Source organism: Cylas formicarius, unplaced genomic scaffold, assembly GCF_029955315.1.
Source record: "Cylas formicarius isolate icCylForm1 unplaced genomic scaffold, icCylForm1.1 PGA_scaffold_6__28_contigs__length_40554024, whole genome shotgun sequence".
Classification (NCBI taxonomy): Eukaryota; Metazoa; Arthropoda; class Insecta; order Coleoptera; family Brentidae; genus Cylas; species Cylas formicarius.
Genome location: NW_026844347.1, coordinates 38,642,692 through 38,658,020, shown reverse-complemented (window position 1 = coordinate 38,658,020; position 15,329 = coordinate 38,642,692). Strand labels below are relative to the sequence as shown.

At 35.3% G+C, this 15,329-nt stretch overlaps 1 protein-coding gene across 8 annotated transcripts in view; it reads right to left on the bottom strand.

The window, feature by feature from the left end:
• Positions 1 to 15,329, bottom strand: part of LOC132702848 (kinase D-interacting substrate of 220 kDa B) — a 73,942-nt gene that overhangs the window by 5,836 nt on the left and 52,777 nt on the right. For 6 of the 8 annotated variants that reach the window (XM_060671676.1, XM_060671682.1, XM_060671678.1 and 3 more), the window contains 6 exons: positions 13,410 to 13,705; positions 10,159 to 10,332; positions 9,862 to 10,000; positions 9,488 to 9,585; positions 7,613 to 7,769; positions 1,249 to 1,431 (listed from right to left, as the gene is read on the bottom strand). In XM_060671676.1, coding sequence (XP_060527659.1) covers positions 1,249 to 1,431; positions 7,613 to 7,769; positions 9,488 to 9,585; positions 9,862 to 10,000; positions 10,159 to 10,332; positions 13,410 to 13,705 — 1,047 coding nt within the window. Of the gene's footprint in view, positions 1 to 1,248; positions 1,432 to 5,475; positions 5,527 to 7,612; positions 7,770 to 9,487; positions 9,586 to 9,861; positions 10,001 to 10,158; positions 10,333 to 13,409; positions 13,706 to 15,329 lie in introns of those variants that run through there. The other 2 variants (XM_060671683.1, XM_060671679.1) reach the window with 2 other exon arrangements.

The window sequence follows — 15,329 nt, the reverse complement described above, 5'->3', positions numbered from 1 at the left end:
CGTATATCCATATTGCAAATAATATAGAACAAATAATAATTAGAACAGGGGATGACAGCGATAGTGATACTGATATATTATGTGAATTTTAAGTAATTTAAGTAGGTAATAAAAATAATTTGTAATTTTATTTTAGATTTAAACATAAATAAATAAATATTGTTTAGTGTCTTTCCCAACAAAACCCCAAATAATCAAATTCTAAGCAAAGTACGGACCTGTTCGGCCATATTTCATTATTACAGCTTGCCCGGGTCTTTCCTTAATTCGTATCACTTTCTTATATCTATGAACAGACTTTACCTCAACCGCGACTGCTTCCCACCCAAACACTTTTCTCCCCTAAATTAAGGTACGATCTGGAGTCATCTTGTAAAATAGCTCAGTCTCCTCGCCATTGAAAATATCCTCAGAGCCATAATTTTGTGCAATACTGGGCCACTTATTCTCTAACCAGTTCACCACAGCTGTTTGTTAACGTCTCCTGCTTCACCAGAACATTTTCCGACGTTTATGATTTTTTTTAATCCCGTGCGACTTACAGTCACTTGCTTTTTTGATCTTTTCGAGATTTCCGCTTTAACGATGCCATTCTCGATACTTCTGATAATCTCTATCTTTCCTTTTACAGTTGAATACTTGCGCCGATCCGCCATTTTAACCATAGACTCAAACCTTTCCATAAAACAATACAGCGCAAACTGTCGGTGGGACACGCACATTACAGAGAAAACCTCGCAAGTGATGAAAAATCCCCAATTTTTGCACGCTCGTACTTTATAACCAGAACAATCGTGAAAATATTGTACTTTATATCCGTAGTAGAAGTTTTATATGGTATTTTGGCCGGAAAAGTAAAATATATACGTAATACCCGGAAGTATGCATGTATCCTAACCAATTCAAAACAAAATTTTAAAAATCTACCTTATATTATTTTTTTGGGCCACACTGTATACTTCAAAATAATTTTAAATTGTACATACTAACGATAATTTTCTCCTAAATTTTGCAACCAAAGAGGTAGCGCTATCGTTGACTCATCCTGTACCAGAATTAATATCAGCCCATAGAAAAGCCCTTCCTAGTGTCTCCGCATCTAGATTAGGATCAATTTGTTTCTATTGCGCGTGACCATCTATTTACATGTTTTATCTCGAAATTTCTACAAGCGATGCCAGCTCGGCGGCTAAAAGCTTATCCAAACAGCGAAGGAGAGGATGCGCGGGCATTAACGACGGTGTCTACCTGGCGAGGGCGGCTGCGAACTGCCCCTGGAGCTTTGGTCGCTCAAACTTTCGGCCACCGAGAGGCTGACGGGCTGCCAGTGCATGTGACCGACGGGCGAGGATTGCAACAAAACGAAATCCGCCTCGCCTACGCCGCTGGAGCTGTTCGTCCGCGAGCGTCTCCTGCGTGGCGTCTGGTAATCTACAAACGAAGGCTTCAGCAAAGCGGACGCACACACAAGCGGGCATCGACGCGTTTTCATTTCTCCGAATTTGTACGGGAAACCTCGGAGAAGAGATATATTCGGTTCTTTGCGTCGCGTGACGACTTATAAACAGAATGGACCGACCACGAGATGGCGCCAATAAAGTAAACATCAAAGTATATCGGAAATTGAGTTCGGAACATTGGAGGAAATATTCAACATGGTAAAATAAAGGTTGTAAGTCACGTAACAAAAATTCGAAACATTTTCCCAGTTAAAACTGGTCAACATTCATTTTTTTAACGCAATGGGCTTAATTAAAAAATTAATTAAAAGATAATAGAGCGAAAATCTTCAAATTTTTGTACCTACACTTCTCAAAAAAATAACCCTGCAGGTGGGTGTCAAAATATAATGAATAACCCTGTACCTTCCAGGTTAGAAATATGCCCGGAAAGCGACATAAAGGTCTTGGCGTGTCGTTTGAAAACTACGCAAAAAAGTTCTGTGATTGTGGAGATTTTGGCCTCATATTTCGACGTAAATCGTGAAAGAAGTTTGTCGAGTTTAATATTGTCTGATAAGGGGTAAAAAATGCAGTTCGACACCCATAGCACTGCCTTTAGCGTGTATATACATATTAGAAGTCTGTTTATGGGTATATAAAAATAAAAATACCTTACAAAAAAAACGAGATTTCCACGACTATAATACACGTAACAAAGATTGTGTCTCCATAAAAAAATATAGACTAGAATTTTCAAAAAAATATTTTACGAACACCGGTATTAGAATCTACAATAGACTGTCCCCAGAGCTAAAGAAGACTAGAAGACTGTTTTTACAATTTAAACGAATATTTTACCTATTAATGTGTGCTCAGTCATATTTCTATTATATAAATTTTTAATGTAGTTTTCTGTTTCATTTTCATGATCTATATTGACCTACTTGCCGAAATCCATAATACACTGATTGTATTCTAAATATGTGGGATAATAAAGACATCATCATCATCATCATCATTATTATTATTATAATAGAAAACACTTACTCTCACACATTCCAATAATATTCTTATTTCTACCATTTATTGTACAGGGTGTTTGGAAATTTCGGAAGCTTGGAGGAAAGGTTAGGGCTTGTCAAAATTATTTTTTTTTAATTTTACTTTTAACGCAGTGAGCTCAATTCTCGGAACGGAATAAGCTAGTATACAAAATCCTAAAACACTTTTTTTATTTTCCCTGTATCTTATTTATTTAGACTGAAATTGCAAAATATAACAGATTGCTTCAAGCAGAATCACAAACCCACAAAAATTGTTACTCTTGTTTAAAGTCGATAAGTGTTATCGACTTTTTTATTTAAATGTAATGTATTACATGTAAATGTGATTTTACCTAGCAGCACGTAATGAAATTTGAAAAATTCATTGTCACAATGCGTTAAAAATTAATTTCTATTAAACTGCTACTATGATGGATCATCAGGAATATTCAAATATTGAATATCGCGATATGCATTTTTGCTACGGAAGAGCAAATGGAAAGGCAGATCAAGCACGGCGGTTTTATATCGAGGCTTATCCCAATAGAAACGTTCCATCTGCTAAGACATTGATCAACATACGCAGAAGATTTGGTGAGAGAGGATGATTCAAACCTGATAATATGAATAAAGGGAGATCAAGGTATAAAAGAACCGCTGCAAGAAGAGAAAGAATGCTGACCCGTCAACAAGTACGGGAAAACTTGCTGCTCAGGAAAGAATTGCTTACTCTACAGTTTTGCATGAAAATGATCTTCGGCCCTTTCACGTTCAAAGGGTTGAGAGTTGAGAGTAATTTTATACAATTCTTAAATGTCATTTTGTCCACTGACGAGACTGCACTCAGTCGTGATGGCATTGTAAATTTTCGAAACATTTTGAAAATGAATTGCAATTAGCGTTGTATACTGTTTAATTCCCGATTATTATTAATCATTTTTTTTCGAAAATGTTAAATGTATTTGTGTTACTTAAATAACGCAAGTTATTGCATTCAGTTATGCCCTTTTTTCACTTTTTTAATCTGCATCATACTTTTTTGAAAAATTCAACGCAACAGAATGTATATCGCGATATCAAGTCTCATCTTTCTTACATTTACATGTAATACATTACATTTAAATAAAAAAGTCGATAACACTTATCGACTTAAAAACAAGAGTAACAATTTTTGAGGATTTGTGATTATGCTTAAGTTAATGTGTTCTATTTTGCAATATCTAGTGTAAATATATAAAATACAGGAAAATAATGCTCTGTGTAAATGTCCTCTAGTGACAGATTTCTGAAACGCTGAGTTAAAATAAAATTAAGAAAAATGAAATATTACGATTTCGAATCTTGGTTACATGACTTACTGCCATCATTTTACCACGTTGAATCTTTCTTCCATGTTTACGAACTCAACTTACGAACACCATCATGACTTGCCTGACCTGTCATAAACGTTCATTTTCATGGTTAGAAATTTTAAATTGATTTGCCCTTTAGTGGTGTCACAATAGAAGACAAGGGGATTGCTGGCCACCATTCTAGACACATTCGACCAAAGGCTTACGTATACCGAATCACGGGAGTTTTTCGATGCCGCGAATACAAGTATATCCTATTTTGTCGCGTAATATGTAGAGGTCGTTAGTTGCACCTTATAATCTCGATATTTCGTGCTATTTCGATAAAATACACAGCTTTAGAGATATTTCCATTTTATAATTTTAAATTTAAAAATTAAAAAATCAGTCACCCTGTATCTTAATGAGCGACATTTGCGTAACGCTTATTTACAATGCTTAATTATTTTTTATGCCAGCTTAATATGGCGTTAACATCTCTTTTGTTGATTAATAAATATGAACGGCAATGTTAATACGAATGTGTTCATGTCTAAACAATAACCTACCCATAATTAATGAGCCAGTGACTTAGCTTAAAATAAAATAGTAAAATGAAAATATCTCACATATTTTTAGGCAACTTTAAAAAGAAAGCTTCATATGAAGATACTCCCTAAACGTCTTAACTCTTGAGATACAGACTGGTAAATTTTCCAAAATTAAAATATATTTTTTAAATATCTGTAATACCACTTTAGATATTTTTGAATGAAATTTGGCACACGTCTACATATCAAGAGGCAACATATTTTTTTTAAATACACCAGTGGCGGGCGTATATGAATTTCACCAGTCTATTTTTCGCAGACATTGATGGTACGGCACTGGTTTCTCTTAAAATAAAAAATATTTTCCAATCATTTCAAAAAAAAATAATAATTTTTTTTCAGCGTGAAGAGAATTATTCAAGGTAGAGGACACTTTCAACAACTATCAAGTGTCTAGGTTCTACTGTTTAAAAAAAAAAAGGGTGTTGCGCTTAGTTGTATAACAGATATTAACTTTATCACCTCTCATTAATATTTTACTAACGGATAAATTCTGAATAAAAGTTTGTAACTTTTTTATTTTTGAGGAGGCGAGTGATTACAATTCATATATCTGGAGAACAGCGTGTTTTATGTGGCATACTTTACATGCTTACAAATAATCTCTCTTTCATAACCTTTCCCCAGAAAGTACGCAGATGATATGATCAAAAATCAAAAATTGCAATTCGTTAAACTTTACCTTACAATGGGGCATTTTCAACTAAGCAACCTTATCTTGTGTCTAACGCCTCCTCCAACTGACTAAGTGACCGACTGACTGGTCGAGTCGATTCTGTTTATAGGTTACATCGAACATAGACCAGAGAACAAAACAATTTAGTAGTCTGTGCCCAGACGTGACAGCAGCAACAACTAACAGCGCATTCGAAGTGAGCGACAGAACCAGCACAGATGTAAACTACGAGCGAAAGCGTGGGTAGTTCAAATGTCTCGTCGATTTACCGCGCGTTTACGACGCAAGAAAAAGCGAAACGGCGGAGACGTAAAACTCTACGCGACGAAAGCGACGCGAACGGGAATTAGCGCAAGCGCACGCCGTCAATACCTTCATTTGTTATCGCAATTCATTTTATTAACCCTAACGGTACTATGGGACCTGCAAAAGGAAACAAGGAGTTAAGGTCTACGTTACTTCTACTACTTACTATAATCGCGGTCGTTTGCGCTTGAAATGCAAGTTTCGTTTTCAAGATCGTTTAAATGTCATCGCGATATGTTTTTTATTATTTCTGATTCTTTTCAGTTCGAAAGTCAAGTCAAACGCGAAGGTGGAGTGGTTTGTTGAAAACATGCACTACGAATTAGTCACTAACGGCGATAAAACAGATACACGTGCAAAATAAACAAAGACAGCTACTGAATTCACATATACGTAAAGACGTCACGGCACAGGACACGCCCACAAAACGAAACATAATAAAATAAGTGCGCATCAGAAAAAAATCAACTTTATTCGCCTTACATAATAAAGTACACAAAACTAACGGTAAAAACAAATAAATAAAGTCAATAATTCGTCCACTGGTTATCGACATGGGAAAATAGAGGACCGTATCTTATTATTCTGGGAAAAATACTATCGCCACATGCGTTCCTCTATTTTCAATAGTAAATCGTACACAATTATAGGTGAATTCAATATCTGTATGCGGGTAAGTGACGAAATAAACATGCTGAGGATTTGGGAGCCAGCTTGGGAGGTCGTGCGGCGAGAGTAGTTCGAATGTACCGCCCGAACTTCCACCGCTGGTCGCAGAAAGAAAGTAACTATTTTCTAACACAAAATGCGGTTAGTCAAACAAAATCCCTGAGGTATTACATCTAGACGATGTTTTGATAAATTTAATTCGCTGACATTTTATTGGTTGATTGAAAATAAAAAATCTAAAATTTCAAAAAACGGTGTATGATACAACCTAATATGATGATATGATATTGGGACAACATGATTCTGACGCTGCCATGTTGAAGTAATTTGAACCCGTCATATTTCGCTGGAAAATTACTAAAAAATTGTTTTATTTATTATTTTGTCACAATAAAAAAAAAAAAGAAAAAATAAGTGAAAAAGATTAAACAAAAAATTGTGAAATAAGAATTGTACATAAGTAAGTTAAAAAATTATTTATTTAAGTAGGTCAAAAATTTGATATATTCAAAAGTAAAAATACATGCTATGCACTAAAATTTAGTAGGCCAGAAAAGTCGATATATTCAAAAGTAACAATATGTGCAATGCAATGTAACAAAGTTGTGAAATATAAAATTTATTTAAATAAGTCAAAAAAGTTGATATATTCAAAAGTAAAATTATATGCAACGCACACTTCAGTAGAGCAAAAATGTCGATATATTCAAAAGTAAATATGTGTAAAATAAAAATGTTGTTAAGTAGGTCAGAAAAGATGATATATTCCGGAGAAAAAATAAATGCAACGCAATAAAATTTTGAAAAAAAAAATTATTCAAGCAGGTCGAAAATAAAAAAATGTGCAATTAAATGCAATAAAATTGTAAAATAAGAATGTTACATGAATAGGTACAAAAAGAGGATATATTCACAAGTAAAAATTTAACAAAATTATAAAATAAAAATTTAGCTTGAGTAGGTCAAGTTACGAGTCAAGATGCAAACGTAAAAGGAATGTTCGAGAGAAAATATTGATTAACAAAATTCTTGATGGGCATTTCATTCCCAAATAGAATGGGAAAAAATCAATGAAAATTTAACATTAAACTTTTTATTTTCTGCGAAAAAAAAAAAATCACAAATTTATCAAAACACCTCAACGTCGACTCTATAGGCACAACTACGCATGCAAACGAAGTGGGAAGGTTAATCGATCGGTGTTGCCAAATTGTGCATATCGTCAGAAGAATGACGAGATAGACGCTAACAAACTGCATCGTCGCGCAACTACACCTACAATCTAATACTGTTTTAGCGCTTAGGAATGCAATTTCTCCTTTTCTCACTGGTAGAGAAAGAGAGAGAACGAGCTAAACCATTTAATCCTCGTCGCTGAGGTAAACGTTCGAGTTCGATCTCGAAGTTCTCGACTCGAGGTCGCTACCGTCGCCCTCAAGCGGGCCGGCGTTATCGTTGTAATTGATTTTTTTTAAATTTTTCTCGACGTAGACGATGCTACGTCTACGGTATGCGGTGGTCAAGAGAGATTCACCTTGGGGACACTCGGGACTCGGCGGAATTATCGACGTCTGAGGCAGATCGGGATCGATCGTGATCTTGGTCTCTTCGGTTTCCTGCATCACGTCCTCGCAAGCTTCCTCGTTCAGGGTCTGCAGGGCGCCGCATATCATCTGCTCCTCCAGGGTTACCTAAATGGAGGGACAGGAAACGAATACGGAAATTTTTAATGCAATTAAATTAATTCGTATTTGTGACAGAAATACTTGTTTCTTTGAAGAAAATTCTTTTTTTTTTTTTTTTGGAAGGGGTCATATATTAGGGTTCTTCCGTTTCTGTGAAACCTAATAAATAAGGGGCGGAGAAACAGGAATTTTGAACAAAACGGTAGTAGAAGTCATACAATTGTTAAATCTCTACAATTCTCGAACCATGGTCCTTGAATTTGATTTTCTCAAGCAGTGGTTCCAGATTTACATAGCGTTCTTTCATTTGCACAGAATGAGCAGCAGAAAGAACATGTGCAAAAGAACAGCTTTAAGATTTTTCTTTAATGAGCCTCCAGCCCTCAGAATTTTAGCATGTACATGTACATGTACCATGTTTCGTGCCAGTAAATTTTTATTTCAAAGTCTAGATGCCAAAATTTACGAAAGATCTTCGGGAAAACTTAAATCTCTGACTAAGTCATTTAAGTTCTGCTTGTGAAAATAACAATGGTTGCTATATCACCAACATCACGAAGGGTATCTTAATCTATTTCAGGTTCAGAAAAACTGGCAGTTGCACACTCGAGGGTCGGATAAACAATGTTTTTCATATTTTCAGTATTATATCCACGAACATTGCACACGTAGAAATAGCAGCCACCATGGTGATTGGTTGGCTCTCTACATATCATAGATGTTCCAAAAGGTAAGAATCGTTTGGTTCCATTATTCTTGTTTTAAACTTTCTTCATATATCTTACAAACAATTTTCAAAATGTTATTGCAATGTTACTATAAATTAATTCAAAAATATTGCCTGATGGAAACAATTTTCACATTTTTTTCGCAGTATATAGTGAAAAAATAAAGACATATTCGATCCACAGAATAGTTTTTTATATATAAATTGTTATTATTATTAAATATATCAACAGTACTGTTGAATTATTAATTTGCTAAGTACCGTATGTGTATCCATGAAAAAAAAAACATTAATGTTCATAATTTTTCATATAATATAAAAGCATATTTGCATTTTTTGTTCATTTCCATGCATATATTCTGAAAATTTTATGCACTTAAGTGTATATTATTGAGGTTTGTCGGTTGCATCTTTTGTGCTCCTTACTTACAATAAGTCTTTTAATGGATTTTCTATTGAACACCCTGAATATTATTTTAGAAATATACGGGGGCAAAATAGCTTATAAATTCATTGATTGGTTGCCATTGTGTTCACCATAACTAGATTAATTAATTTTAAACTTGAAACAAGAAATAAAAGTGTATAATATTTAGTGTCACCAAAAAATAATAAATAAACAAAAAAAAACTTTTTTAATCATCATCACCATTTATTAAGGAAAGGTAACATACCTGATACTATATGGATGCATGTAAAAAAATAAATAAATACAAATCAACGTTTTCTATCAATAATACAGATTTTTAATTTTAATGGTCTCTATTTAAGTTTGGATTATTTATTAGTTGAAACTAACTGGAGAACCAATTGAGAACTACTGCTGTGCAAAAGTCAACTGTCATCATAACCTCATTTCTCAGACTTTGAAATTATTTCATAAAAATTTAGGTTTCAAATCGTCGTCATTTAGCGACAAAGTTCGCGATTTAAACGACAGTAGTTCAAACGTCCCCTAGCGGTCGGTTACACGAAGCGACTTTAGCAAAAGACTAACCTGTTTTTCAATTATACTCTGCTTTCGTTCCCGCGGCGCTTCCACTTGCATTTTACCTTCCACCTTGTCGCTCGAGCCGCTAGTTCCTTTCATACTACCTACAAATGATAACAAACGGTTTAATTTTAAATCCTGACATCCAAACCTTTAAAATTTGACACCACACTTGTACGCCCTCATATATAACCTATATTTCAAAGCGCCCTCTTCCGGCCACATTGCAAAAATCTATCAGATAACGCGTCAAAAATTAAAAGTTTAAAAAGAAAAACATCTTTTTTTATTTAAAGCAAAACAGAAAGTTAAAATAAAATAACGAAAATATCGATAAAAGAAAAAAGAAAAGAGAAAATATACTTCATATTTTTACTTACCCTTCCTCTCGAACTTTGACGACTTTGCCGCAGCAGCAGGCGCTTCCTGGGACCTCGCCAGGCCCCTTATCTCGTATTCCCTTAGAGATATCACGGCCGCTTTGAACATTTCCCAGTCTCCAAACGACATGTTGAGCAGCTACGAGAGACATATCGGTTTATATATATATTATATATACACGGTCTTATCCAAGTGACATTACATAACCTGCTTGAGGGGTTGAGGAATTGATGAACCGACGCAGGAGGAGGAATCCGGAAGTTTTGTGGAAGTTTCTTTGTAAAAAAAAAACGTACCGCTTTTAAATCGTCCAAGTCGCAGTGCAACAGTACTTTCCCGTTGATATTGTTGTCCCTGATGAGTTTGACGTATTCGGGCAGAGCGTTCTGGCTCAAGTCCCGAATCTTGGACAGCAGCTTGCACACCCCCTCCACGTTTAGGTTCGACAGTGCGCAGTCCGCGATATCCGGCTGCAAAAACCACGCCCCCTCAGCGCACAGTAGTCTATAGCACACTTATATTGGCCAAAATCATTTATTAACATTTTCTTATTGTGAATCAACATCAGAAACGTGTTTTGCTTGTTACTGTTACTCCAAGGATACTTTTTATAGACGCATCAACATATTGATCCCAGAATGGTACACATGCTCCTCTGAATAAACCTCTGTTAAGAAACAGAACTTGAATAAAACAAACTAATATAATAGCTATCTGTGAATCTAGTAGGACATGCATGCTACGACTAAATTTGAGAAGAAAATATTGTGTAACACTTTTATAAAATTGCGGCTTTTTACACTAGCTTTATTTATTGCCTTTGCTTGCGTTTCAAAAATCATAAATCATAAATTAACCATTTCTACTGATCCAAAAAATCGTCCATTTTCGACGACTCTAACTTATCCTCATCAAGACTGTATTCATAGGGATTCAATAAATCTTGAACTTCAGGCGGCAGCAGTTTTACTTACAATTTTGATTTTATTGTTTTAAGGGACAACGAAGATGTGAAGGGGTCTGAGGTATCTATCGCTCGATTAAATATATCCACCAAAGAAACCTATCGCCAATGATTTTCGATTATTTGTTTACTATGAACAATGACTTTGTAAATTGTGGCAGGCATTGGAAACCATGGATATGTTTCCATGAAAATGTGACCAGTCTCGAAACAGTATGCCTCAAACTTCACCTTTTATCTCTGCAAATTCTTGAGCGTCACTTTCCAGATTTTTAATTCAATTCTGTAAGAAATGTGAAACCTTATCCACCAATGCGGGCGGCTTACACCATATTGAAATGCATTTTCTTTTGTTGCAGAGTCATAGTCTTCAAAATTCTTAGTAGGTAAAAATTTTGCAGGTGTTGCATCACAAATTGGGCATGCTCGACTTGAACGAGTGTTGGTGAGATTGACCAGATTTTTCCATCAATCAAAGTCAAATGTAAATCAATATGTACTCTAACATAAAAATTCTTGATCGAGGTTCGGTAGTCTTGAACATCTTTAATTTCATTATCTAGACTTTCTTTCCTTCTCATGACATGATCCCTAGGAAAACCTCAGACATTCATTCCACTGTTCCAGAGGATAATGCTATCCGAGCTAGTTAGCCTCAAGGGAATCATGGTGGTACCGAAAATACTCGCATCTTGTGTATCTCCAAAAGACATTTTTTGTTTGTATTGAGCCTGCCCTGAGCTTCCATCAAAACCATAGCTCACAACTAACGTAGCTGATATCTGGTTTCTAGAAACGCTGAGAAAAACCTCTTTTTGCATAAGTAAAATTCTTTGTGTGGTGTGGTTAAGAACATCTTGGAGGGGGACTTTGTCGTTGCCTCAGTAATATTCGATGGTCGGCAGTCTTTTTTGACCTCCAAAATATGACGATAGGCTGGATATATGTAGCAATTTCAGGCCTGTGCACCCAATCAGATAGCCAAGTATTGTTGTTTCGTGAATCTGTTCTTTGGTGGCAAATAATATTTTTTTGATTTTTGACGCAGGTGTCTGACTTCGTTTGGTCTCTTTCAAAACACACGACAAATCGCACCACTCACTTTTGCAGCAACCACTGCCTCATTTTACTTTATTAACTGGGTAACGCGATTTACGTCCCGAGATAACTGTAGTGCATCACTTCTCTGTGATCGGGCGCTTTTTTCAGAAAAAGGTCACTTTGAACGCCCAACTGACACTTGTTCACGCTGTATTGCCAATCACTTTTAATAGTTTTATGATAGCCCTAACAAAACTTCATAAACGCAGATTTTTTAATGAAAAATGAAAACAAAAAATTAAAACAAGCAAATATTTCGCAGTCTTTTCTAAAAATTTTCATAACCTTACCCGAGTTTGTAATCTCCATTGCAAAAAAAAATCTGGTTTATCACTATTAGGATTACATGTAAAAAACATATTTTTTATTATTAGGAATATGAACCCAATATTTGGAATTACCCGTCTTAGAATGGAATAATTAGATTAACGGTATAACAAAATTTCACATTTCGCATAAAATGAAGCTTTAATACATATTTTTAGTTGTACACAAAGCGAATAGTTTCTATTTTTCGAGCATAAAATCGCATATTTTAGAGTCATCCATTAGTTTATTACTGGGATTTACCCTATTACTAGCATTTTACGTAGGGATTAAGTTAATTCTTTAATTTCGAACGTAAAAAAAAATATTTGTGAAAGCACTTCTTCGAGTTTTACCCCCTGAACCCGCAATTACTCGACGCGGCCTAATTTCACGCGAATCACTTTAATCATTAAAAAAACTTAAAATTAAAAAAACTAAAAATTTACATGAAAAATGTTAACTTATAGATCAGTTGACATATATCAAAGCTAATTTTAGATTTTTAAGTGGCTTTATTAAAAAAATGAGAGATCGAACAAATGTCTTTGTCAGAGTCAATTTGAATAGTAGAAGAGTGCAAACATGTGTTGAAAAAAGTTAAAAGTAGAATAAGGAAAATTATTCTTCATAAATTTAATAAAAATAAAGGCTTTCAAAAGTTACTTAAAAATTTCAAAAATTTTATCATTAGATGAGACGATCAACCGTCTCAGGACGATCTCCAAGTACAAAAACATATTAGGGGATAAAAGATTCCTAATTAAGTATTATTATTATTATTATGTCTACAAATTGTAAATATAATGTTGTAATTTTTTTCGTTGTTTTTTCCTTGATTTTGATATAGGGCATAAAAGTATATAGTAGTACATAGTACGTAGTAGTACATTTGTTTGAAAAAGCAGACTTATTTATTATTAAACTCTACTTATCACTATTACTTAGCATCGCAGTCGAAAAACTTAACTTTCAAAGCCAAAGCCTACTTTGTGATATTGCCGCGCGGCCGCCAATGCACTTCTTATCTAAACTTTAGTCATTGTGGTGTTGTCATTGCGGTACAAGCCATAAGTTCGCTTTCCACAATTGACTTTTAGACATTTTGGCCAAAATCAGCCGACTATATACTAACGCGCAGCGTCGCGAGACGTGACCGCGACCCCGACCACTTACCTCCAAACCGGTCGGCAAACCTATCGCCGGATGGGCGGGCATCCTCGGCATCGGGTCGAACTGGGGCCACATCTCCTGCGGCTGCGCGTACATGACGTTCTGCGCGGGCGTCGGTAACACTTTGGCGACGCTAGCCACGCCCTGACGTCTTTCCCTCGCGGAAGCTGCCGCCAATGGTCGCGGCTGCCCGCTCCAGTCGGTCACCCATTGGCCCGCCATTTGGGGGTTGCCGTAGGCGACCGAGCTTCGCATCATCGACACGAACGCGTTCTCCTCCTCCAAGTTTTGAGTCTCCTCTATAACGGCGAAGAACGTGATATATATAAACTATTGGAGTTACAAATTTTGAAAGAGGCCCAATAAAACATTTTAACCAGACATCAATCTGAACTGCAAACAAATTATATTTATTTTTATGTTTTAACCTTCTTATTTAAAGTTTAGGAAAAAACGTCAAACAGAAATAGTCTGAAAAAATAGTAAGCTACAAGCACACATAAAAGTTACAAGCTATAAAGAGATGAACCACCATATCCTTTGAGTCTAGATACTTTTCGTCCTGTCTCCCTAATGTACTATTTGTAGCACATGCATGAAATGCCGTAAAGTCCTGGTATCCCAAACGAAATTTTGTCTTTGCGATGACTGGTGATAATGGAGAACCCATAGCTGTTCCCTCCCGACCTCCGATTGAAAGTTTCTGGACTAGGGACTTTAGCAATGAGGGATTCCAAGTCCAAACTTAGCATAACATCCTGTGTATCTAATCTAATGGTTTTCAATTGTTTATTAAGCACGAAATTATCAGTTTTCCTGTAAAGGATTTTAATATAGAAGCTCGATAATTGATCCTCCCTTAGAGAGTTCGTAGAGGCGGGAAATTTTAGCAATGAGGGGTGATTGACTTTTTCAAGACAGAGAAGTCTTATTAACAGATGTAAGATTTAAGTAATCTTACCAGCTTCAGTTGGTGACCAACTAACTTTCCGCTTTTGCGCTTGATGTCCTCTCCATAAAGGCTTGTTAAAAAGTTTAAGTTAAAGTGAACCGTCTTCAGCTAGATGTAGTTCACGTTCGAAAGAAATGAAAAATATTGATTGGTGTTTTCAAAAACAAGTTCAGAAACATTTGAGTTTCGCTTGTCGCTATTACAATTACATATATACGGTTTTACGAATATGTCATCTCTTGTACAGATAAAATTTGAAAAAATGGCAAATACAGTCTGAGAGAAAAAGGCAGATTCAATTTGAGTTCAGAAAAAAATTACATAATTACAAAATTAATTTACAGAATTCTTTCTGAATATTTATGGTATAGTCTTCCCTTTCAGTTCACATGGTGCTAAGATAATAGAAAAAGCCATTATACTAATTGCAGAACTGTCAGAAGAAGCTGCTGAGGTCAAAAATGAATAATATAAATTATTTCGACTAAATCATCGAAAAATGTCTCGTACAAAGTGTAAAATGCAGTTCAAGATCTGTTAGATGAATAGTATAAAATGTTATTTAAATTTTAATTATTTCTTGTTGAAATGTTGAGAGTTTCAGGAATAGGGACTTTAATAAAGAGGAATTCTATGAAACAAACTACAATATCATTGGCATCTAGTGTAATGGTTTTTAAAACAAACTCATCAACAGTTGCCGAACACAACATCAGATCTAATTCAATAAGAGAATCTACAGATATCCATAAGTAACCAAACAATGTTAACCGCGACTCAGGTCTTCACCTTTCACCAATATGAGAATCAGTCATTCTAGACAATGTTCCCCTCCTTTGGCTCCCCTCAGACAATATATAAGTAGGTACAGAGTAGAATTCGAGCTAGTTTCAGTTAACCTCTGGCATCAGGATGATTGGCGAAACGCAGAAGGAATCCAAAAGATTTGTAATTAGTAGAGTTAGGATTTT